This window comes from Prinia subflava, assembly GCF_021018805.1.
Source record: "Prinia subflava isolate CZ2003 ecotype Zambia chromosome W unlocalized genomic scaffold, Cam_Psub_1.2 scaffold_55_NEW, whole genome shotgun sequence".
NCBI classification, from domain to species: domain Eukaryota; kingdom Metazoa; phylum Chordata; class Aves; order Passeriformes; family Cisticolidae; genus Prinia; species Prinia subflava.
The window spans coordinates 96,505-122,249 of record NW_026960620.1 but is presented as its reverse complement, the minus strand read 5'-3'; the positions used below and the strand labels follow the sequence as shown (position 1 = coordinate 122,249).

Sequence of the window (25,745 nt, the reverse complement as noted above, 5' to 3'; positions counted from 1 at the left end):
TCAGGCCGAATTCAAGGGCAGCATCTGCAGAGATTTTCCTATAATTTTTTCAGGAGTTCAGCTTCTGGCTCATCACCGTCAGAGGGCTGGCTGTGTACCCACTGGGACAGGCCTGCTGGGCCATGCCCACCCAAAGGATCTTATCCCTGAGATTCAGTGGTGAAGTGTCCTTTGCCCTCTGAAACACCTCGCACCAGAAGCAAAAGAGTCAGGAGTTGCCATCTCAGGTTTTCCAAGGTTGGCGATTTGCTGAGTGTCTTCTTTTTGTCTTCTAGTGCTGAAGTTCTGGCATCTGGCTTTCTGAGGGTCCGTGGCTGTTGAGGTGATTTGGCGCCACTCTCTCAGGGTTGCTTTTCCCTGAGATTCTCCTCAGGGTTGCTGTTCCCTGAGGTATATAGGGCTTTCAAGCTTTTCTTGCCTGAAAAGTCCAGTGCCAGAGCCAGAGAAGACTGAGTCTGCCAGTGCGAGTTTCCAAGGTTGTTTATTTTTCATTATCTCTTAGTTCTTTCTCAGCTCTGCAAGGCGTCCCCAGCACAGCAGGACATGCAGCGAACTGGCCAGATCAGAGGGTCCCGGACCCTTTGTACCATTCCTCTGGTCCAACCACCGTCCAAAACGTACTTTTTTATTTACAAAATCTTACCAATACTTACTACCTATGTTAACATGTCATTTCTACTCTAAACCAATCTTTGTGATCCAACTCAGCAGAAAATGGGGGATGAGAACAAGAGCAAGGAGGCCAGGACCACTCCCCAATTCCTCCATCTTGCCTCTTCAACCGCATATACTGAGAATCCTAGATTCTACATTTACATTCTATGATAAACTAAATACTACTTATTTTGAATTCCCTTGGCTTGTGATTCTTCATACAATGTGGGCATTCACTCCCATGGCCAGGGATCAGAGGCAGTGTCCTCCTGGGCTCTGTGTGAGGCTGGTTGACCCCCTTGTACAGATCCCAGACCCCCCTGTCCAGTCTTCCAAACCCTCCAGGGCGGCCATAGGGATGTCCTGGACTCCGACAGGAGTGGGCTTTAGGCACTGATGTTTCCAGGCACAGGGGCATTGGCTTCACTCTGACAGTCATGGATGTAGGGTTTGTCCCAGTCCAGCTTGGGCTTTCCTGTAGTGCCCCAAGTTTGAAGCAACATCTCCAGGTTTCCTTGCCTTCAATAAGACCCTTCAGTTGGTGAAACAGTTTGAACTGTTTGTTTTTCCCTCAGATATGCAGCTGATCCAGTACAGGGCCAACCCTCTGCTTTCCTTATTTGAAGAGCTGCCTTCAGGTGAAGCTGCAGGGAAGGTGGACGATCCAAAAGACTGTCTGCTGCCTCCCCTGGAGGAGAAACCTGCTCTCCAGCCTCCATCAGCCAGTGGAACCGTTGTGCCACTTGCAGCTCCAGTAAGCCAGGCTGAGCCTCTGGACACTCTGGGAATGGGTGATCCGCCTCTCCTCCCAGAAGACGGGAATGGAGAGTGTAAACTGTTTCCACTTCTGCTTCTCAGTCCTTTTGCTAACTTCATAGATGAGGCCTCTGAGATAGAAATTTCCTGAACTCAGAACATCTGTAACCAGCTTAATGCTATGGAATAACCACCAAAGGAGTGGAGCAGGAAAAAGTGTGAGCTTGGTCCTCTCCTGCTTCGTGGGGACCCTGCTCTGCACAGACTAATGGAAGTTCTCTTGCTGCAAGCATGGAGCACATCTGGTGAAACTGATCACAAGCTCAACAACAAGAGCTGGTGGAGTGAAGGCACCAGACAGAGGGGAAGAACAACCCTGTAAACATACCACAGTGTATTCCATAACTTTTTATCAAATATCCTTATTGCAAAAGGAAATATGTTTTTATCCTGTTTCTAAAGTTTGGCTGGGTTTTTTTTTGTTGGGGGGTGGTGTTTGTTTTTATTAGCTGAATAGTAATGTGGTATGTAATGTTTTAAACCTTGGTTTTACTGTTTGGAGAGCCTGTTTCAATAGGTGGCTTGCCTACTTGTCGTAGTTGCGGGGGGAGGTGAATTTTTCCAGGGGGATGTGGGCGGGCTAATCAGTAATCAGCTTTTCTGCTGGCACTTAGATTAGTCACTCAGAGGTTTGGACACGCCTCTGAAGACACAAGGAGTTAAAAGCAGGACTCCAGGGGGGTTCGGCCTCTTTTTGGATCTCGGCTTCAGCGGGGCAACACCTCCCCTGCCTGGCTTTCAAGGCTGGGTGGGGGAGGGGAACCACGTAGCTGAGCTAGAAGAGAACTATGCAACTGAGCTGAGGTGAACTGGAGCTCCAAGGGGAAGAGAGTGAACAAGCTTTGAGCTGAGCTGGCCCCATCCAGGATGGAGGAGTAGAAAACTGTAGAAGTGCTTTCCATGTGTGCTCACCCTTCCCCCCCCCCCCGGGAGAAAGTGCCCAGCCACGTGGGAGTTGCCCAGCCTGGGAGTGCCTGAGCCTGCAGCCCTGCCGAGAGCTAGAAACTCTTAACCTTTTTCTTGGCAGAAAGAAACTTTTCTTAGACATTAATTCTCATGACTAGTAGTTTCAGAAGAGAGAGAGAGAGAAACAGCCTGGGACCGAGATGATAAAAGAAGATGAAAAAACCCAGATGGGCAGAGATTGAAGAGGAGTAGCTTTTGAGCTGGACTTTTCTTGTATAATGTTAGCCATGGACTGAACTTAAGTCTCTTTTAAACATAAACTGCATTTAGGTAGGTGCAGCTGCCTTTGCTTTTGCTACAGTGACTGGCACTTTAAGAGTAGAGCGAGCAGAGAAGAGAGGGGGAGGGTGTAGTGGCGCCCTCTGCCCTCAGGGGAGACCTGCTCTTGAAACCCTCGGCCCCAAGGGGAAAAATGGGGAGAGCTTGGCATGCAAGCATCCTTAAAAGAGCCCTATATACAGCTTCAGCCTATAGACAGCAGTGAGAGCGCTAGACATAAGAGAGTGTCACCCTAGCAGACTTCTCCGGGCGGTGCCACGGGTGACATAGAAACACATAAGGGGTGGACCTGTGTTTTCTGAAGAACAGTCTGTGGTGCAGGAGAGACTCCTCTCTCCCTTGCTGAATTGAAGATTGGTTTTTTTTGAGTAGTGATTGTTTAATTTAAAACCCAAAGGTTTGGTCTGTGAAGAGTAATGTGTGGAGAGTTGAAACTGAGAGAAGAAATGTTCTGAGAAGTTTTTATTTCTGTCTCTGTGTGTGTTTAAGAGTTTTCTGTCTCTTCTTATGTAATGTAATAAAGTTTTGGGTGTTTTTGTTTCAAGATTTAAGCCTGCTCTGCTCTGTTCCTGATCACATCCCACAGTAGTTGTTAGAGAAAAAACATATATTCATGAGTGCATTAACATCTGGCCAGTGTTAACCCATGACACTACTGTTTGGAATTGTTTTTAAATTTTGTTTTTAATTTGAGATTTCTTTTTTGATAGTTACTGGCTGCAATTGTTTGCATTTGCTTAGATTACTTTCCTACTCCTAGATTTGTTCCTAGGTATAGGGAACATTTTTCCTATGGAAAATGACATTTAACTGTGGAGTATTATTTTTTAACATGCTGTCATACATCCATTGCCCTGGATTGTAGGAGTTGTGGTAGGAAGTGCTTGCCTCCCTGTGTAGCGCTGATTTCTCATGCACTTTGCATGGCAGTTCTGGGGTAACCTGCCCTTAGTTCACAGGTTGTGTGTCCTTGGAGATGGTCAGTAGGACTGATTCATGTTAAGCAAATGCCAGCAGCTGTCCCTAAAATGAGAAGGGGAGCCCTGGGGTGCCTTGCACTGACACAGGGTGTCACATTAAGGTATCTCTGTGCTGGTAGCAGCTATTGTTCCCTGCCCCTGAATGGACATCAGGTTTCATGCTGCAGTTTCTTCCCATGGATTCTTAAAGCCAAATTAATCCTGATGCATCTGAGTCTTTTGACAATGAATTACATAAACTAGCGTCTACTTCACCAAAGAGTCTTTCCCCAAAGTTTCTTTTGGCACTGTTTCCCAAGTTCTCTGAGCAGCTGCACTGTGGAGACCAGCCCCAGTGTCAGTGGAGTAGCAAGTTGTGTGCTAGTACCAAGCATGTCACAGCTTCACCAGCCCACACAAACCTGCTGTGTGCTGAAGTGACAGCAAACTTCTGGGGCTACAAGAGGCCTGGATGCAGGTAGAAACCCCCTTGGATAATATCACCTGATATTTTCTACCAGCACAGTTACTTTAATTTTTTTCCAGTTTTAGGAATTCAGGCTACCTGCAGGCTTTGTTCTCTCTAATGTTCCTGAACTATGTTCCTGAACTAATAAGTGCTGAGCTCTTTTATATTTGAGAATCCAAGGTAGATATTCTGAAGCCTGCTAGATAATGCATGTTACCTATGCTGGCCCAACTTGATTGGATTTGTGCTTCACTGTCAAATCTCTGAGTTGCAGAGGAAGGTCCTGTTCCTGAGTGTGTAACACCTTCAGTGTCATTTTATTTCTGTGCTTCTGTACCTGTTCTTACCTTGTGACCCTTCTCGTTTCCATCTTTTGAGTTGACTTTTGTCAAGTTTGTCTTATTCAAGCCTTCACAGTCTTACTGACTTGTTGAGGCCAAGGGCTGAATAGTCTCAAGTTTTCATGAGCTGAAGGGAGAGGGGGAGGTAAGCATGTTGCATCTGTCCCAGGTCAGGTTTGGTTTGTTAATTCCTTCCCAAAGGCCACAGTTTTGCCAAGAGTGAATCAGTGAAAACCAGGATTTTCTGGTGTGCTTTTTGACAGCATCATGCAGACAACAGAATTCTTTGGGAGGTTGATCTGTGCCTCTGACTCCCTGTGCTGGTTGAACTGTAATTTCTGTTATGGATTAGTGTCATATTCCTCTGTCTCAGAGTCCTCTCCCCTCAGCGCAGCTCACTGTCAGATATTGGGTCTGAGTGCATCATGAGTTTTTAATACACTTTCTCTCTTAAGAAGTTAAGAAACCAAGGCTTAAGAAAATTGAAAAAAAAAAAAAAAGTTTGTGCATCTGTGTGTCTGGTTTATGTACAGGTCCAGGAAAAGTATTTGTGCACCTTTCCTAAGAAAGATAGCAATGGAAAGGGGAAGACTGAGTAACAAAAACAGCCCACATGCTGAAGTAATAAACTCAAGAATTGCAAAAAGATTACTGTGTTTCTTGTACATTCTTTGTGTGTGTTCCTGTCTGTGCCAATGTTTCCCAAACCTGTTTACTGATTTTTCCAGAATTAAGAGCTTTCATGCTCCTGAGGTGTGGTCTCATGATGCAGCTGCTGCTGGTTCAGGAATAACTAGGGTGATGAAGAAAGCCTAGTGTCTGTTTCCAGAGCCTGGGAGAACAGCACCTTGGACTGATTTTTCAAAAGGGTTGATGTGAAAGTTCAAAATACCATGTGTGCTGAAAAATACACCAGATGTGGTGCACATGTGCACATGTTCTCCATAGACTCCAGTAGGAAAGGCCCTCAGCTCCATAAGGTATGGATGAAAATATTCACTGGAGATAATAGAAAGAAATGGAGCAGCCCAGATCATCTGTAGCATCAGGCAGACCCCAGATATGGCACCCCTGTGCAGACTGCCCAGGGTAACTGGCAGCATGGGCATTACAGTTTTTGTGGGATTTTCCTAGAAGTAAGGAACTGTTCATCATTTCCACTGCCAAGAAAAAGGATCTTTATACAGAACATGGTGTTCTTCAGAATAAGGACAAGGCAGTGGAGTTGGCACGTGGAGCTATGGACAGACTCCTCTGCTGTGACAAGCTGGCTGAATCTGCAGCCCAGTGCACCTCCAGCGCAGTGCAGCTGCTGCCCAGCCTGTGCCTGAGGCCAGTGGCCAGGCAGTGAGTCACCAGCCCCCATGTGCCAGTCTGGGTGGGGACACTGCCCCACTGCAGCCTGAAGCATCATGAGTTTGTTACCCATGACTGCAGGGGCCTCACTGCAGCAGCAGCTTCCTTCCTTCTCCAGCATCAGTGCACATGGCTGCTGCCTGGCTCCTTGGCTTTATCACTCTGTGTCTGGGTGAAATGCACAGGGCTTATGCCTTTATTAATATTCAGCTCTTTATTAAAGTGATCAGCTGGGTGGTAGAGTCCGACAGGAGTTTTTCACACTGCTGTAGCAATCCGGAGGAACAGGTACTGTCCCAGTTCATCACTCAGCTGCAAACAGTAGGTGCCAAGTCCTTGTTCCCATGGGAACAGCTAGAAGCTCTCTCTGGTCAACCATCCAACAGCAGAGTTGTGGAGATCTGTCACTGAAGTGCAAAGCAGCAGATGTCAGCTCTTTACCCTCATGAAAAACCCTTGAGAGTACCTCGCTCTCTGTCTCTGACCCCTCGAGCTGGCCTGGTTCCCATGCCCGTCAGACTCTTAATAGATCATGGCGAGTTCTCAAACCAGGTCAGGGGGTGCGTCCACTCCTTCCTCGGCTAGAGCATCGCCTGGATCTTTCACCGTGTCCAGTCTTCCATTTTGGGGTGCCTTTCATCCCCAAAGAACTCTCTCCCAGCATGCTGTGTGTTCGTCTTATTTGCATATGCCCTCCTCAAGTAGGCAGCCTGGGGGGGGGGGAGAACTAGGTTAGCTCCGATTACAGTAGACACAACCAAGACAATCAACTCGTTTTTAACATGCTAATTCAGAAATGCAGGACTGGCAGGATGGCTGCCCAGCCCCACCAGGGACGGGGGTCTCCTGTCTCTGAGGCGCTGGGGCACCGGCACCTCCCATTGCCCCTCCAGAGCCCCACAGAACCATGCTCGGCACTCTCCCCCAGCTCCCACCGCTTCCCGGGGGGCGGGGGCCAAGACACCAGCAGCTGCAGTGGTTCCAGGCAGCTGCCAAAGCATCTCCCCAGGGCAGGACCCTGCCTATGGTGGCAGGGGTCTGGCAGCAGATCTGTCAGGGCTGGGGGTTGCGGCAGCCATCTCAGGAGTTCTGGAGACATAACACCGCCACATCTCGGGCCATGGCAGCTACACAGGGGCAGCCTTTGGAGCATCCACACTCACTGAGAATTCATTCATAACAAGGGGAGGAAAGATTGCCCTCCCTTATCATTCACGTGCTGGCTGTAATAAATGACATGAAATAATTTGTGTTTATTGTGTATATAAAATGTAATTTAAGAAATATTTTGTAAAATAAAATGACACAGCCAGTCAGGCTTGAGACAAACAGTTTTTAGGATGAACAACTGCCTCTGCCAGGAATTCAGGATGAACAATACCCTTGCCGGGAACCCGGGAAATACAAAATTAACAACAGAAAAGAAGGTGGACCCAGAGACAGATGGGCCCTCTTGGGCGGTGGAACTGTGAACAATCCAGCTATCAGGAACGATATGGATCTCACCACACTATCTGGGAATATGCCTCTCCATTCACGATTCCACCTCCCCATTCATGATTCTGAGAAACTGAATTAATATTAATTTTCCCTCGGAAGACCCATTCAACAGACCGGATGGCAGAACAAACTCCTATGAATATGAAGAAAAAGACGGAGGACAAAGAACTGTGGAGAAATACTCTCTGCCCCTGGCAAAATAAACTGTATATAAGGAGACCCCTAAAAGACTGGATTTGTGAACGGGGGGAGTTACGGTGCACTTAGAGGCCGTAGCTAAGGTTCACCCAGTGCCGATCCCGGGACTCGACACTGAACTTCTGATTGCTGGCTTGTCCTAAATTTTGTTTTGTTAATTCTTTATAATTAATAAAGGTATTTATTAATTTGGAATTGGCTGAACGTTTATAACACTGGGAATCCACAGAACACTCCCAGGCATGACGAGTGCAGACTGAGAAAGTGCCAAGTGCCCCTTGCATGTTCCTTTCAGATCTACTTTTGCACTGTTCCAACCCAGCCCTCCCCACACCAACCATGGGAGCCTTGCCATCAGTTCATATCTCCTGTGTGTTTGCTAACAGAGCTTTTGCAGAATACATGAAAAACTGATTTTGCTCTGTCTCTCCCAGGCTGTGTGATGCCACCTCATCCATCCCTGCTCAGAATGTTTTGCTGTCTCCTAAAACAAGATTCTTGTTTTGAAAAGCAGCATCACGGTATCACAGATGCCCAAAGCAGAAACAAGGGGTTGCTGCCACAGTCACCTTAAGTACAGGTGCCTGGTGCTGCATTGTATAAAAGACAAGACTTTTCCTGCCACTGTTCCCCCAACCAACAGGGTAAATGTAAATATGTGAATAAATACCTACATATCTTTTTTAGTCACAGAGTTTGAGTTTCAGCTTCCTGGTTGGTCCAGATCCTGCTAGTGATGCATTCCTGTTATGTTTTCACCCCAGCCAGCAATCAAGCCCCATGCAGCCACTCGCTCACTCTCCCACAAGTGGGATTGTGGAGAGAATTGGAAAGGTAAAAGCTGGAAAACTCTTAGGTTGAGACAAAGACAGATTAATAGTGGAAGCAAAAGCTGGCACACAAGCATGGAAAAACAGAGGATTCATTCACTGCTTCCCAGGGGCAGACAGGTCTTCAGCCACCTCCAGGAGAGGAGAGCCCCATCAAATGTAATAGTGACTTGGGAAGACAAACACCATCACTTCATATGTCCCCCCTCCTTCTTCCCCCCACCTTAATATACTGAGCATGATGTCATGTGGTTTGCTCAGTTGGGGTCACCTGTCCTGGCTGTGTCCCTTCCCCATCTCCCATGTAGCCCTAGCCCCTTCACCAGCATGGCCATACAAAAAGCAGAAAAGGCCTTGGCTCTAGGTAAACACTGATCAGCAATAACTGTCTTGGGTTGAAAAATGTAACCAAAAATGTGTATTCTATTTTCATCTGTTGAAACCCATTGGGAGATATTGTTCTTTATCTTTTGTAACTCTAGGGGGGGAAGAGGGGGGATGCCTTCTGTTAATGGGATAATTGATATCACCAGATAAGGCAGCGCCTTCTTATCTCTTTCTCCACCCATCCTCCTCTGAGGGACATCACCTGTGAATGGGCCATTTAAGGCCTCTCACATGACTGACAACATTACTTCATTCCATTGGGAGATGCTCCACTCAGTGGGAGGAGCCAAAGCCTTTCCACCACCATAAAACCTGCAATCCCAAACACTAACTCAGCTGGTTTTGTACTGAATTCTCAGAGGAAGACTGGACCCATCTTGCCAACACTGGATCCTTTTTTTTTTTTTTTTTTTCTACAGGATCACCTCTACTTCACAGAACAACATCTGTTACTCCAGGAAGACTTATTTGGACTTCCAACACCCTGACAACAGTGTCAGGTCGTATCTCTGACTCTGTCAGGGTTTTCTAGGACTTTTGTTTGTTTGCTTGTTTTTTGTTTTTTTTTTTTTTTTTTTTTTGTACTAGCTCATTTGTATTTTTTTTAATATTCCTAGTAAACAAATGTTATTCTTATTCCTATATTTTTGCCTGAAAGCTCCTAATTGCAAAACTGTAATAATTTGGAGGGAAGGTTTTTTTTTTACATTCTCCATTCCAAGGGAAACTCCAGTTTTCCCTGACAGATACCTGTCTTTCCAAACCAAGACAATAACCAAAACATTTCTGTATTGTTAACCTTGTGTTCAGCACAAATGCAAAACATAACCCCATATTAGCCACTGTGAAAACAATTAATTCTACCCCAGCCAAACCATTGTCTTTGACTTAGTTCATGACAATGTAGGCTTCTACCCTACTCCAGCAAGCTCTGTTCCCTGCAAAGGAGTTCCAATGATTTGAGCTTAATGTGGTCTTTTCCTTCCTTCAACCAAGAAGTACATGAACACTGCAGCCCACAGCAGCTTTTCCTGCTTCTCCCTATCCCAGTGGCTGTAGGCTGGAGTGGCATCTCATGGGAAATTTCTGATGAAGGAATACATGGCCACAAGGGAGGATCCCACTGTGCCACTACAGACCCAAACCATGTCTCACTATCACTACAGCAAGGCTGTGTCCAGAACAGACTGGGATTTGGTTGGCTGCATTGAATTAGTCTGATTATTTGTATTCGAGGACGGGATATTGAATTTGGGTGTAACAACAGCAAAGGCTCATTTCAGTTCAGCTGAATGCAATGAAGAAGAGATTCTTTTACTGGAGCAGAAGAAAAATTGAGAGCTGTAGAAAACAGCAAAAGGCAGTAAAATCCCTTGAAAGGGATATTTCAGTAGAAAACACTTCTCTGAGACAGGGATAGTGCTCAATTACTGAATTATAGAGATTAAGTATAACATTTAATGAATGGTAATATATCATTATCGTTAAGAAACCATGATTTCATGGTCTCAAAGATTTTCTACTTTCACAAGTTCCTCTTTTTCTCCATGTTCACCTGTTTCCCAAGTAGTCTGAAGGCACTGGAGGGATGTATGGCCCCAGTCAGGGCCTGTAATTGAAAACAATCAATTAAACCAAGCAGCTAAATTGCTCTGTGCAAAGTGAGGATCCTTCTGTGAGATGAAGTGGGATTGGTGGTCTATATGTCTGCAGCTCTTGGGAAATTTTTTGCTTTAGATTTGTATACTTGAATTCTTCCTCTCTTAAATGTGGTAGAGTGATATAGACTATTTCAGTTGGAAGAGGCGTACAACAGTCATCTTTCTTGCACTGGTAATGTAAAGATTTAAGGGGTTTCATGAACCTTAACTTAAAGTATAGTGGTGAGTGTCACAAGCTGGTGAGCAAGTGAATTGTGAGGACCTAGATGGTTCATCTCCTTATGAGTTCTCTCTCAGACCTGTGTGTGTAATTGCATGTTAAAGCTTATTTGTCAGCAAGCAACACAAGGAGGAAAAGAGGAAGAAATGGTTGCCTAGGAATCAAAAGAAATAAAGGAAAAAAAATAAAATTAGAAGGGGGAAAAACATACTCAGCAGAAAATATGAAATAGTGTAAAAGTAATTTTTAAACTTTCCTCTTTTGTAGTAATGGGGTTTTGTTTGGTTTTGTTGTGTTTCCCAAAATGGTTCATTCCTGTTTCCCCCTCTTTCCTCCCACTGGTGTGGCTGGTCCCATCCCAAGGATCTCCTCCCCGTCCCTGTGTTCACGTATCCTGACCCTATCCAGGTTTTGTAATCCCCGAATCACCTGTCCATCTCTCCCTTGACCCTGCCCTGTGTTAACCTGAGGCCAATCACTTACCTACCCCACCCCCTCTGCCCCCCGGTTTGAAAGTCAGGCGCAGGACCCTGCCCGCCCTCTCTCGCTTACCATCTTTGAAGAATAAACATCTGAGAGAGCCTATTCTAATCCCTCGTTTCAAGCCTCGTCACTATAAAGACCACTGTCACAGAGACAGACTGTTCTGCACCATCTCTCAGACTGCTGGCATGCTGAGAGTGGTACTCCTGGCACTAGGGCTGGAGTTTTGAGCTAGCTGGGTCTCACCGGCCCTTCGGTGACACTCTTTGCACCCTTCCTTAGGATTTCCACTCTGCCCACGCTTCTGACAGTGATCACTGAGACACTTGTTTTCTGGTAAAGAGGAAGGAAAAACCACCAGCTGTTGTCCTGGACGCTCAGTGACAGAGTGAGCCCAGGCAGGGAAGTGTTCCTGATTTACCCCAGCTTGGGGGATGTGGGTCAGTCTGGCTGGAGAGGGATCAGCCGTGCCCCCAGGAAGGAGGGGAATGGTGCTGTGAGCAGCTGTGCTCATGAGTTCCCTTCTCCACTGCAGCAGTGAGTCTGGGCTGGGCATGGGCCCCTGCCCTGCGGTGTCTGCATGTGCTTGGCAGGGGCGGCTCTGTTTTGGGAAAGCTTAGATTCGGTCCTCCGAATGAGAGAAATGTACTGGGACAAAGGCAATGGTCCTCATTTTACAGGAAAGAGTTTTAGGTTTCTTTACCCAGTGGTTTGAATTTCTCATGTTTGGCTTAGGCTAAAAGAGTAGTATGTTTCAGAAAAACAAATAGGCAGTGGAGGAGGGAAGTCTTTGCTGTTCCTCAGAAGCCCCAAGGGTGATGTCTGGAACAGACACTGGCTGAGACCAGGGAGCTGCAACTTGGACTTTAGACCAACTCCTTCCCTCAGGCCTAAGTTATCCAGTAACTCTGACCCTGTGCTCTACTCAGTGCTGGTGGTGGCAGGAAAGCACCAGGCAGAGCAGGAGAGCCAGGCTGCACACATGGCAGGAGTTGGTGCCCCAGCCATCAGCCACCTCCTACCTGTCTGCCTCATGCCACACTGATTTTTGGTTAACCCACCCCTGAGAAGCCCAACCCTCACACTCCCCACTGACTGCTTGTGTTTCTCATCTGGTGGGTTCTCTTTGCCAACACTCTGGTCATGGCTTCACCACCTGGATGCTGTCTTCACCCTGGCTGCTCTGTGGCTTAATTTTCATCCTCCTTTCTTCCTGCAGCTTTTCTGGACCTGAGTGGCCCCAGTGAGATTAAAGGTGTCTGGAAGGAGTCTATCACTCTGCCTTGTGCCTTTGTGCCTGTGGAGGACCTTGTACAGCAAACCCTCACCTGGACTATGGTACATGACAAGGGTTCAGGCATCATCTTTCAGAGAGATGGCTCTGGTGACCACGTTCTCCTGTCTGAGCACAGGGACAGAGTCAGCATTCCAAAGGATGCCCCAGGAAATGTGTCTCTCCTCATCCTGAACCTGGACATTTCTGACAGAGGAACCTACACCTGCCAGGTCACCTGGAGAGACAGCAACAACAGCCTGATAGCAAAGGAGATCACCACCAAATTAGAGGTTGTTAAAGGTAAATCCAAGAAGGAGACTGTTCAGGAGGGAAAGGCTTGGCTCAGGAAGGCTTTTGGGAATTAGAGCAGGTAGGTAGTGACTGTGTTTCCATGCAGAAGCATTTTGCTGATCAGTGTCAGCCTCCAGCAAGAAGCAGCAAATAAATCAGAGAGAAATTCTGCACAGGACACAGCACCCTGTGGCTCGGGGAGGACCTGTGGCTCCTCAAGTACCAGTTCATCCCTGGCTCTATCTGTAGCCAATGGCTCAATGTTTCCCCGGGGCATGCGGAAATGGGGAAGTACCAGGGATAGTGCATGGCTGCTCTTTGACTAAATTTCTCCATCATGTGCTTGCCCTCCCTCTGCCTAGTGTGGGGGGTTTATAGAGGCACAGAGACTGCAGGACACCATGTGCGGCACAGCTGAACTCATCCTGTGCAGGGAGGTGATGTGACAGCTGAGCTGCTTCCTCCTGGGAAGACACCGACAGCAAGAGCGAGAACTGCTGTGGCAGGGGGACTGTCCCCACCACAGCCAGGGCTCTGTGACGTGGGCCCCTCTGCTTTGTCTTCCAGTGGCAGCCACCAAGCCCATCATCAGAGGTGGAGAGCTGGGGCTGATGGTCCCGGCCAGAGCCAGCACCAGCCTGACCTGTGAAGCCAGTGGGCCCCTCCCATCAGCTACCGCTGGTTCAGGAGCGCCCCGGTGGGCAGAGCTGTGCTTCTGAGTACTGGAGCTGAGCTGGCGTGGCCCAGCCTGCGGCCCTCGGGCAGCGGGGCATACTTCTGCGAGGCGGAGAACAGGGCCGGGGCCGTGCAGCGCAGCGATGCTGTGCAGCTGACCATGACAGGTGAGTGCCCACAGCCACAGCTCAGAGGAGAACATCCATCTGCAGGGCAAACGAGCAGCATCCTACTTCCCTGCCCGGAAAGAAGGAAATGCTGAATGCCTTCAGTGCTCTGACACATCCCTCCCTGCTGGCTCAAGTCTGTGCCCTTCTTTATTTCCTGTATTCAGTTTCCTCCTTGTAACTGAATTTCTTAGAAATCGTGGACACAATGTGCTGTGGAATGAGATTTGAGCTATCTTAAACTGGGCTTCAGATTTGAGCCTGCTAGGCCTCAGATTTGGGCCTATGTAGAAGTAGATAAGCTTTGTGGCGCAGTTAGAAATTAAGGTGTGGGCATAGACTGTATAGGACAGTTAGAGTGAAGATACGGTAGCTGCCTTAAACTGAAATAGTTTACATACTTGTTCACTCTGAATGCCAATAAGAATGCACCTGCAACTGTAAATTATTTTGCACTGTATAAAACCAGCCATTTCACGAATAAAGAGGAGAACGTATGTTTTAACCACACTGGTTGTATCTGCGTTGCTCTGTTCCAGCCCCATATAGAGACCCTGGTTTCACCTCCTCTTTGAGGAACTGCTCTTTTCTGATGCAAAAGAAGATTTCTACTTCAAACATTTATTTATTCTTCTGTGGGTGTTTTGAAGTTCTCCCTGGCTCTGTAATGCTGCCCACTGCAGTTCAGGAAGTGTAGACAAGGAGTCTGGGCTTTATTTTGAGAACAAGGAACAAGTGAGTGGTAATTATGTGGCAGAACAAACCAAACTGGCCTTTCCTCCCCACCACCAGCTGCATCTCAGGGAGACACATTGCACTTCACATGCACCAGGCTCTGACACCTCCAGGCTCTGCAGGACAGTGTGGGACATGTTTGACTCAGTGGCCTCAGAGGCCTTTTTCAATCTAAACGATTCCATGAGGGATGCCTGGTGGAAAACTTGCATCTCTCCTTGGCTGGTTACTCAATCAGCAGAGCTGTGAAGCCCCTGATGGCAGAGCCAAGCACAGGTACCACACAGTGGCCTGTGAAAGAAGCAGAACCTGCTGAGCTCCCAGGTGTGAAGCTTTGGCTGAAGCCCTGTGGTGCTTTTCCCAGCAGTCATACATTGGAGAGAACAGCACGGGAACAGGGCTCAGTGCTGCAGGTGCTGGCTAACGCTGCTGGTACAGCATCCCCCTCCTGTCAGCTGGGAGGGGGCAACTTCCTTCCTGCTCCTATCCCACCTGTGGGGAATTCTGTATCACAGCAGCATCACCATTGCGCTCAAACCAGTGGCCTTGTGGAGGAATGTGGAAACCACGGGGGGGGGGGGACACACACACCACTCAACCACTGGTTGGGGAGAGAGTGGTGACATGGAGCACACAGTGACATGTGAGTGCCTAGGCCAGGGTGATTCATCTCCGTGGCAGAAGACCAAGGCAGGGAGTTGGCTCTTCCATAGCCAGATCAGTCACTTATTGCTGAATATGAATTGTATCTTGATTGTTACCCAGAGAGGCAGGCACCCTCCCTGCTTGAGAATGTGCCTGATGATGGGAGGGGACAAGAAAATGTCTTCTGTGTCCCTCTGGGACCAGAACTGTTGAGGCTGCAGAGCTTCAGAGGGAGGTCACCTGGGGCAAGAGACCTGGCACAGGCCTCCACACCTCAGGCAGTTTATGGTGCAGCTGATGGCAAAGCCGCCCAGGCCATCCTGGGAGTCACCATAGGAGAGAGGGAGTGAAGGTGTCCTCTGGAAATTGAGGGAAGTGCCAGCAGGACAAAGCTAAAGCATTCCTAGGCCATGCTGTAGCCAGGCATGATGCATCATATCAGCCAGGGCTGCCAGGAACCTGTGGGGCGATGGTCAGGGAGGGGACATGAGTGCCAACTGCTGCCCCAGGCCTGCTGGCAAGACACACACAGGATAATAGGTGAGTCTAGGCTATCAGAGAAGACCCCATTTTCCTGATGCCCAGGGCAGCTCCCAGTGGGGCTGCAATGCATCCCCCATTCTCCACTGACAGATCCAGTCCCAACAACATGGGTCTCCAGGATGGATACTGCTCCTGTGGGACCTTTCAGAGACACAGGTGAGTGGAGTCTCATGCTGGACACCACCAGATTTGCACTGGCAAGGGCAGGGTGGCAAACAGCATCCCAGACCAGCTCCACATCTGGCTGCTGTGCTTGTGGCAGATATGGCTGCAGAGAACAAACCCTGGCATGCCAAATACGAGGAATTATCCAGGCAGGAGCTGCGCTCCTGACTCCCACCCACATGCCTGTTGGTGGGGGTGTTTGCAGCATGAAGTTTGCTGTTTGTTTCCACGAAGGGATGCCCCATCCCTGGAAGTGTTCAAGGCCAGCTTGGATGGGGCTTGGAGCAACCTGGTTGGTGGAAGGTGTCCCTGCCCATGGCAGGGCATGGAACGAGATGGCCTCGGTTGGGATTTAAAGGCCGTCCAAAGCAGCGAGGGACTGCCGGCTCCCGACTGTGCGGCGGGGCCTGCCCCCGTGTCCCCCGGCCGCAGTCACAGCGCTGTCCCCCCGCAGGTTCCCCGCGGGTTGCACCGTCCCCGCTGCTCTACCGGGTGGCGGCCGCGCTGGGCGCGCTGCTGGCGGTGAGGCTGGGCTGGTGGCGGCGTCGGAGGAGGAAGGAGGGTGAACAGCGACAAACCCAGCCGGGGGCGGGCGGTGGTGGCAGCCCCGGGAGAAGGTGACGGGGCGGGCGTGCGGGCGGTGGAGCACCCCGTCCGAGGTGACGGGCGGGCGGGACAGTCCCATCCCCATCACTCCCATCCCCAGTTGATCCCTTCCAGGGAGAGGCCTGTGGGAGGGTTATTCCCTAAACGTGGGAACACCTGGAAGCTGGGTTTTGTTCTGTGACACATAAAAAAAGTCGATGCGTATTTTAGATTTTTTTTTTTTTTAAGAACCTCTCTATGCAGTTGCTTTGTGAGTGCAATTTTCTACTTGAGACATTAAGACTGAGGGCACTGTTCTGGTATCTGCTCCTAAAAAGCCTCCTTGCTCAGTGAAAAGCAAAGGTTTTTTTGCCTTACGGGGGGAGGATTTGAACACCTTAGCACTTTAGTTAGCAGCATGAGGACTTAAGATGTGGTCACAGGAGATAGCCAGACTGTTCTTTAATATGGTAGAAAATCAGAAAGATACTCTGGGTGCTTTGCTCTGCCTGTCACATGCCATGGGAAACCTGTTCTCTGTGGGAAATTCTCACCATTATTTAGCAAAGCAAAGGACAGAAATTCTCAGCTTTTCCTTTAAGTTCTCTCTACACTTGCCTTTCTTTATAAGAAACGTCTTAGTGCTTGGCCAAGTATTACTTTGCAAAGTTCCTAATAGCATATGATTATACAAACACATCTTCTGCCCTGTCCTCATCTCAATCTTCAACACCTTCATACTGCTTTCCTACTCAGAGACACACCATAGCCATCTGTAGCAATTTTTCCCAATTATTCCTGGTATTTACTTTCCAAAGGCTAGACTGTCTGCTGGTAACTTTAGAGTATAACATGATAATGCCATGAGAGTTTATAGTACCAGTATTAACCAGTGCTTCTCTTTGTGTAATTCTTTTAATGTCACTTTCTAGTGTCTTTCAGAGCCCCCCAGGCCCTCACTAGAATAATATGAATTTTGCTGTTCCACAGATTATGTGGTAGATCTTATCTCCGACTAAGATGTAAGTGAAGTGCCATCTGCTTTAGTTGTTCCTCTCACTCATGTGTCTCTTGTCCCAGCCACAGCACTGCAGATGTTGCCCTGCTGCACACTGAGGTGGAAGTCCCTGTTAAGTTCCTATACAAGGAAACGTGCTCTAACACTGAAAAGACCACCGTGAAAGACAGGAAAAGTCCTGAGTATGAGAACCTTGTGACTACAATGGAATCACAATATGAAATGGAAGGAATTTAGTAGAGTACCAGCTTTTCCACATAAGCAGCCATGCAGGGCTGCAGGTACTGAATAGGGAACTTAGATGGAAACTCTTCCTCCTGTTGTCCCTCTGATCTGTTCTCACTGCTTGCTTTAAACCAGAGGAGCTGCATAACCTTTTGGTCTTTGGCAGACCAGTCCCTGCCTGGAGGAGCAGAAACCCCCAGCCAACAGTTTGTCTACCCACTTCTATAGAACAAGTTCTTTCTGAGTAACCTGAAGGACTGAGGACAGGAAGAGAGATCTGAGGGAGTGAAAACATAAAATTCTTTAGCCTGTAAATCCAGAAGTAGTTGGTGCAATGCTGCCAGTAACACTAGAAAGGGTTACTCTCCAATGTGTGTTCCTGTTAAAACATCCCAGGCTGCAAGGAACCAGGATTGTGCTGGAAATGGAGATCCTCTGGCTTTTGCAGCTCAGCAAATACTGATTGTACATCCTGCCTGTTCTTGAGTCTTTCTTTTTTTGTTACAACATGGTAAAGGGACCACAGAGGGGAGGTTGATATCCCAGGAATATATTTTTTGCTATTAAACTGGAGCTCAGTGCTCAGAGAAAGAGGGAATGAGTCTCTGAACTGTCACCCACTGGTTTTCCCCTGAAAAACCAGAAATTATGTTGAAGGAAATGCTGGTATTTTTTACAGTATGGGAGCCAAAGGCATGATAAAATAGAGAGAAATTTGAGGCATTTGGATAATGATTAAGAGACCTCTCTGAATACAACAGGCTGACACCAATTTATTCTGTGGGACGTAAGTCAATCTGTGTGATTACTAATGCTGACCTGTTGTGCAGCATGGATGCAGTTCCTGCCTTCAGATGCAGTGCATTCCCTACAGTACACTGTCACTCAGCAGCCTGATTTGCCTCATCATTGTTAATTGTTTGCATCTTGCCTGTACTGCAGTGCTGCTGTCAGCTCTGTCCTCCCTATCTGTGCCTCCAGCCAGCATCCCTTTGTCCTCCTGGCTTTAGCAAATCAAATTTGTAAGAGTTACTGGCTGTTTTTAAAACAGTGGGTACAGCAAAGAAAGCGTGGGGAAGCAGTTCAAGTCACACACACCCTCCTGCTTGGCCCTGACTTCACCCACAAGGCTCATCTCTGCTGCCATGGATCATCCCTTCTCAGGTCAGCAGCAGGATTACATTGCTGTTTGTGGCCTGGGCGCTGTGTAGAGCCGCACTTTTACCTTTACAGCTCTGAATTGCAATGATGCTTCTTTCTCAGGGTTGCTGTTCCCTGAGATTCTCCTGGGAGTTGCTGTTCCCTGAGGTAATAAGGTTTTTCGTCTTCTCTAGCCCTAAGGGTTTCACGCCAGAGCCAGAGACGACAAGCTGAGTACGCCAGTGCATGTTTCCAAGGTTGTTTATTCTTCATTATCTCTCAGTTCTTTCTCAGCTCTGCCAGGCCTCCCTGGCAGGGTACATTATCTTAGTTCTTTCTCAGCTCTGCAAGGCATCTCCAGCAGAGCAGGACATGCAGCAGACTGGGGCGGATCAGAGTGTCCCGGACCTTTTGTACATTTCTCTGACCCAACCACCGTCCACAACGAACTTTTTATTTACAGAATTTTACCAATACTTACTACCTATGTTAACATGTCATTTCTACTCTAAACCAATCCTTGTAATACAACTCAGCAGAAAATGGGGGGAAAGAACAAGAACAAGGAGGACAGGACCACTCCCCAATTCCTCCATCTTGCCTCTTCAGACCCATATACTAAAAATCCTAGATTCTACATGTACACTTTGTGAAAAACTAACTACTACTTATTTTGAATTCTCTCTGCTTGTGATTCTTCATACAATGTGGGCATTCACTCCCATGGCCAGGGATCAGAGGCAGTGTCCTCCTGGGCTCTGTGTGAGGCTGGTTGACCCCCTTGTACAGATCCCAGACCCCCCTGTCCAGTCTCCAAACCCTCCAAGGTGGCCAGAGGGATGTTCTAGACTCTGACACTTCTTCTGCAGGACACGAGGTGGGCAAGATCAGAGAAAAAAATCTCCTGCCCATATTGTGAGGGCTTCACAAACACGATGACAGCCATGCAGGGAGGGCTGTGCTGGGTGTCAGGCTGCACTCCAGGGAGGCAGACAGGATCAAGTCTGTCCCTGTGGGACCCATGGCAGCTAGCCCTGAAGATCCCATGCTGCAGAAGTTGCTGGCATCAGCAGTTCCAGGGGTGGTGCAGAACAAAGCAGTTGAGGGGAATGGGGAGCTGCAGCCACGTTCACACAGGGCAGTAGCATATGGTGCAAGGTCGATACTGGGTGGGAAGGGAACTGAAAATTTCTCAGCTTCCCCATCCTTACCTCAGCAGATCTAGGCCTAAAACACAACATGGCACTCTCCTTTCCCCCCCAATATAATCTTCATTAATTTTCAATTAGCTTGGTGTTTTGTGGAAGTTTTCCTGCTGTTATAAGCTCTGAGCTTCAGATTCACTCATTGACTATGTAACACCATGTTTTTTCTATCTTGTGATTCCTCCCAGCACTGCTCTTCTCTGACAACGTCTGGACACCTTCCTTAGAAGACATGAAGCCTGGGAGAAGCTACAGAGGAAGAAGGCAACAGGAGTTAAGGAGGGGGAAGCAGATGCCCCAGATGGACCAGCCCCCATGTACCCCATGTTATCACTGCCTCTAGTTAGGGCAGCAAGAGGACTTTGGTCACAAGTAGCAAAACAGTGGAAACTTAAGAAGCCTATCTCCAGTGCTGAGGTGTTTTTCCCTGGGCAACAAGTTTGTGATTATTTCTTTATTTTACTTTTGGCACGTTTTCCATATTTCTAGTAAAACCTGTTGGCAACAGAACATTTTTCTTCTGAAAGCCACAGATGGTTCTGCTGTGTTGCATCACCATCAAACCAGAAAACTTCTCCTTTCCTTGCACTGGTCACTCACCCAGTGCTCATCTGCTGAGCTCTGCTCCAGAATGGAAGGAAAAGCTCAGCTTCTGTCCTGAAAGGACACTGCCTCCCAAAAACACAGTCTCCAGTAGCCAGCACGGTGTCATGAAACTCGCAGTTCCCCTTGCAGTGCCTGTCCTATGGAGGGGACCTGTTGGCTTTTACATCTGCTGAGTTTGTACCATACTTCAGAGCAGGGAGGTGGGAGATGAAGTCCCAGAGATATCTGTCCCACTGTAATTTGGTGCTTGTTCCTGTAAGAGAGGAAGGGGTTTACTTTCTTCCCCTTCACCCCAGTCATCTGGGAGCTAAAGGGGAGAGTTATCTAAAAAGCAGAGGGCAAACTACTGAAAACAAAAATTAGAAATGCATGCAAAAACAAGAATGAAGGGCATAAACAAACACTTAGCCAGCTGTGGTGCAAAGGAGGTTGGTTCTGTTAAAACCATGAGGTTTGAGTGACAGCAGGGCTTGGGGCTGACATGGCTATGTGCTTCATGGAGGATCCACTGGGGACAAAGCAAAGCCTGAAATCATAGACCTTGCTCTCTTTTGAAGCTAACCTCAGTGATAAAGATCAGGGTGATGTCTGAGTCATGAGGAGGTGCTTGAGAGACCATGGGAGTGTAAGTCATAAGGAGTAGGGCCATTTCTGGACCACTTGTGGACCATGTTTGTCCAGAAGTGCACAAGCTATTCAAAAAGCAGAATACAATTTGCTTAGGCAATGATATATGTTCATGGGTCCCAGCTTTGTACAAACTCCAACTTCTTCAAAATATTTACTAAGAAATAGTTGTAACAAAAAGCCCAAAAGCTTAGTATTCAAGTTTATTAATGCTCTCAAATACTGCAAAATTTGCTGGTGGTACTGTCCTAAAACGAGTCAGTAGGGTCTTGGGATGTTTTTATTTTTGAGTTTTCCATGTCAAATACTTTCAGAGAGTTTGATTTGTCAAACTGGGCTGGATGCTGCCCATCATTCCCCTACCCTGACATATCTGAAATGCTACAAGTTAGTTACTGAAAACACTTATCAATCATTACATCTTCAAGTGGCATGATTAAGACGAGATTACTTTAATTATATAGCAGAATATGCAACCTTGCTGCAAGTGCTGACTAGGAATAACCATCCAAAGACAAGAAGTCTTCTCCAAACAGCAAGGCTCCCAGGAGGGGCGATGGATTCCATGGCCTAATATAAAACAGATTGAACAAACATGCATTTTTCACAGGCTAATGGGCCAGAGGGAAGTTAATGAGCAGCCTCATTAGTTTGTGCTCCATATAAAAAAATTACTACATGTGTGAAGGAAAGATTCTTTATTATGGATAATGCTGCCTTTACACATGATGTTGTGATTATAGTTGCCAGGATCCTTGTTAAATGAGCTCGATTTGCAGCTGGCTAGTTAATGCTGTGTAAGAGAACAGCATTGTATTTGGTTGCAAAGAACAAGGACCCAGGGCACAATTCCCTGTCTTCAAAGTGCAGAGAAGTTGCAGCAGCACCACTTCTGCTCTCATTTACTGTTGGGAGGGATACCCTGACAGACACTTCCAAAACCGGGGTGGAAGGGAAACTTGGCACCACAGGATCAGTCAGGTGTTCTGGAACAATGGGATGGGCTGTTGAGTACCTCAGTGGGTTTCTGGAGAGGTGCTGAGCCTGGAGAGGGAGACTCCTGCCAGAGCAGGAGGAAAGGGCTGGACCCTCGGTGTGGCGTTGCTCAGCAGTGCCTCACTTGGGGTATTTGACAAACTGACACTGCACACTGAGTGTCGGACTCAGCTTGTCAAATACACGCAGTGCCACACTGCAGCTCCCGGGGTCACCGTGTCCTCCCTGGATGCCAACCTGGGCGCACAGAGGGAAAAGAAGCACAGCAGCTGTTGTTAACTTCAGAGGCTTTTTCCAGTTAGCAAAAAGCCTCATTAATCCTCCCACATTTCCCCCCTCCTGCACTCTTTTTGGGTGAGAGAGAACCACACCAGCAGACACTGCCTTCTGCTGAGGAAAATATCCACTATATTAATTCAAAAGTCAGAAAAAGAAGTACAGCTCTGCCCCTGGGTACGCACATAGGGGCTCATCACTGACTGTTGGAGGCTCTTCCATTTGGCAGAATACTGTAAAGATTATGATACTGAAAGAAAACCAAGATCCACACAGGGAAACAATTAACTTCTTCAGAAGCAGTGAAACTTTCTCTTCCACTGACAAACTAACCCCCTTCTGCTTCATTTCTAGCAAACAGAAAAAGCCTTTCCTGCAATAAGTGGAGTTTTCCACCTCCAAACACTGGCATAATCCACCCTTTAAGGGTGAACATCATATTCACACACACACACTTCTTGCACAAATACAAAAGATACTGTTATTCCCTTGTTCTTTTAACAGGAGTGTGCAGGAAATGTAGAAATGCACCTAAAGAAAACTAAATAACAAAACATACACAAGAGAAGATGTTGCACAGTATCACTCTGTTCTGTGTCTTCTCGGATGTTGACCGTTTAGAAATTCAGTCTAAAAACAGATTTGAAATTCTGATACTGTACAACTCTCCCAGAAAAATCCATGCTGGCTCCTAAGTCACACATCCATTCTGCACAACACTGTTTATGTCATTCATACTCTTTGTGGACATGTCCTGATACAGCTGAGGTTTTAGCATGGTGTTTTAGCTTCCTCACCAGTCCATGGATTTTAATTTCACATGACCAGCATCACCAGTTCGTGAGAAAGTAGTCATGCTATTTTTAGTATCAAAATAAAAATTGAAATGTTTTTAATTATATTTTTAAGGTAGACCATTAAAGACACTAAAGTAGAATTAGATTAAGTATATTAACAGTATCATACAGTGGGCAATTCATCAACCATTTCTACCTCTAACTTCTGTGACTCTATTTTACACAGATGATCATAGGATTCCATCTAATATCACATACAGAAACATACCTGGAAAGGAAAAGGTCTTTTCAGGTGAAAGCATAGCAAATACATGTTCTCTGAACCCAGAAGAGAGTGGAGTAAGACTTAAGAGCAAGATAACAGCTACAGCTTTAAAGGTAAAATCTGTTTCTAGATTGAGTCACTGCTCAGGCTTTGCAATTCTGACATTCCCCTGTCCTCACCTTTGCCTTGGGTGCAATGTAGATAGGGACCAGTTCTATGTTCTGGCTCCTCATTCCAAATGCACTTCAGCCATGGCAGATAAAACTATGTGGCAATGGATAAAAGCAGCATGTGCATTTCATGAAGAAAACAGTGTTAATAAGCTGGTTTAAGATCAGCCCACTGGAGTACATGTGAACCTGTGATCCCCCAAAGGACTCTAAGCCATACCAAAATGTGGGGAAGCCACTAGAGAAAGACTAATCAAGCTCTTCCACAGGTGTCAGTGACCAGATTGCCTTCAGCTTCAGCGTTGATGTCTAATGGGCAGATCTAGCCTTGGAGGGGGAAGAAGAAAACAAGGCAGCACTGCTTCTGCAATTGAAGCTTAAAATAATCCCCCATTGTGGCTTTCTGAGGAGAAAAACAGCCATTTAAAATGTTGCTGTCAGGGACAGATAAGGGGTAGGGACACAATGGAGATAATTCTATCAGCAGATGGGAATGGAACTTGCTACTCTACCCGTAGAGATCATACCTGATGTGAATGGATTTGTCATTGTCAGAGCTTCTGGTTTCAAGCTAAAGTGGATATTTCCAAGTAAAAGCTCAGTGTTATAAAACTGGGCAATCTACTGCATACTCTGAAGGCAAAACAGAAAGATTTTTTTCTTCCTGCATTCTTGAGTCAGTCCCTTACCAAATTCACAAAAAGCCCCCTCCAGGCTGCACATCATCGCTCAGGTATTTTTACAGGGCTGTCAGACTGTTCTGCAACTTGAAATGAAAATAAATGAAAAGTAAGATTATTGGATAGATTCAACTCTAAACCTAATAACAGTGTGCATGGAAGTGTGGCTGTGTGGTTTTCACATACTGAGTAGCAGAGCCCTAGGATGCAGGCTGTAGCCATTTCAAGGCATGCATTTATTATGCAGGATTTGAACTGGAATCAAGGCCATCTCTGTTGTCCACTTGGTGAAACACAAATCACAGCCTGAATTGAAAGCAAGAGTCCCCACAGATCTGTGGCAACAGGGTCTGCTGAACCCCATGTCAGCTGAAACCTTGGGTTGTGCTTCTCCTAGGAGCTGGAAGCCTTTGACATAACAGAGACAAACAAGGCTTTGCTCATGGCAGGTTTCCACTGGATGCTGTCCTGCTCCATATACGACCTTCCTATGCCCACAGCCCTGCAGTGGACACTACAAGGAGCTTTGCCAGATATATGCTGGCTCACTTCAAAACCCCCAGGAAGGGCCTGATAATCCCCCCATTACCTTCAGGTCACCAGCCTCACATACTCCCACAGCCCCTGCATTCCCTTGAGTCCTGCATCCCCTGTCCCTGCACACTGGACTCCATCCCCATGGCTGCTCATGCTCCAGACACCCAAAGAGGGGAAGAGGGTAAGTGTGGTAAACTTGCATCTACTCTTCTGAAACCATGGGGACAATGAGAAATGGAGCTGAAGAGCACATTTGCATGGCTGGGACAGGGTCTCTCCCTGGTTACACCTTCCTCCATCCCACACCCTCCTCCCCTGTTCATTGTGAGCTGCCTCATCTATGACTAATTAAGATCAAAATCTCCCACTGCCAGCAGCTCACAGGCAGCATGTGTGTCTGTGAGCTGAGGGAGCACACACACATGTACCATGCTGCTGAGTAGGGCTACATATCACTGCTAATCATTATTCATCTTCATCAAGGAGCCCTGGTCCAAAGCGCAGGGCTCCCTGGTTGAGACTAGTGACATTCCATCCCTGAGTCTTCCCTCCCAAGCACACCCCGCCAAATGCTACCTCATCCCTGAAAGGAGGCACCAAAAAGCCCCTCTGGCTTAGGTAGACAGCCCCAGCACCAAAGGGAGGCAGCCCAAACCCAAGCAGGATTAAGACCCTCCAAAGCTTGAGGTGTAACACGGAGTGGGAGGACAGCTTTCTTCATTGCCAGGAACATGGACACCCTGCATCTTTCGGTGTCCCAACACCCACAGGCCTTTGGGACCTCCTAAGGGAGAAACAGGAGATGAACCCCAAAGGACACATCCTCCCCTGTCCCCAGCCACCTCTTCTACAGGCAGGACAGGGACCTGGCACCTACCATAGCTGGGCCATCTTGACCCGTGGCAGGCAGGGCCAGCAGCGCAGGGCCGCAGGAGCGGGGCTCGTGCAGGAGCTCGGCGGGGGGCACAGCCCGGGCACACAGCTTGGTTTTGAAGGGGCTGC

General features: G+C 47.5%; 2 protein-coding genes and 1 long non-coding RNA gene across 3 annotated transcripts in view; 2 read left to right on the top strand and 1 right to left on the bottom strand.

The window, feature by feature from the left end:
- The window catches only part of LOC134565287 (heat shock factor protein 3-like), a 26,700-nt gene extending 23,441 nt beyond the window's left edge, over window positions 1-3,259 (top strand). The window contains exon 13 of the mRNA XM_063424808.1: window positions 1,230-3,259. Coding sequence (XP_063280878.1) covers window positions 1,230-1,561 — 332 coding nt within the window. The 3' untranslated portion in view covers window positions 1,562-3,259. The remainder of the gene's footprint in view (window positions 1-1,229) is intronic.
- Window positions 1,883-25,745, bottom strand: LOC134565288 (uncharacterized). The gene is made up of 2 exons (XR_010083857.1): window positions 25,621-25,745; window positions 1,883-6,550 (listed from the first exon to the last, which is right to left on the bottom strand). It is a non-coding gene; the product is annotated as an uncharacterized LOC134565288 (long non-coding RNA).
- LOC134565286 (V-set and immunoglobulin domain-containing protein 4-like) lies at window positions 8,696-14,026 on the top strand. The gene is given in 4 exon segments (XM_063424807.1): window positions 8,696-8,732; window positions 12,339-12,695; window positions 13,254-13,343; window positions 13,346-14,026. Coding segments are annotated over 4 exon segments (762 nt in total). The 3' UTR covers window positions 13,624-14,026.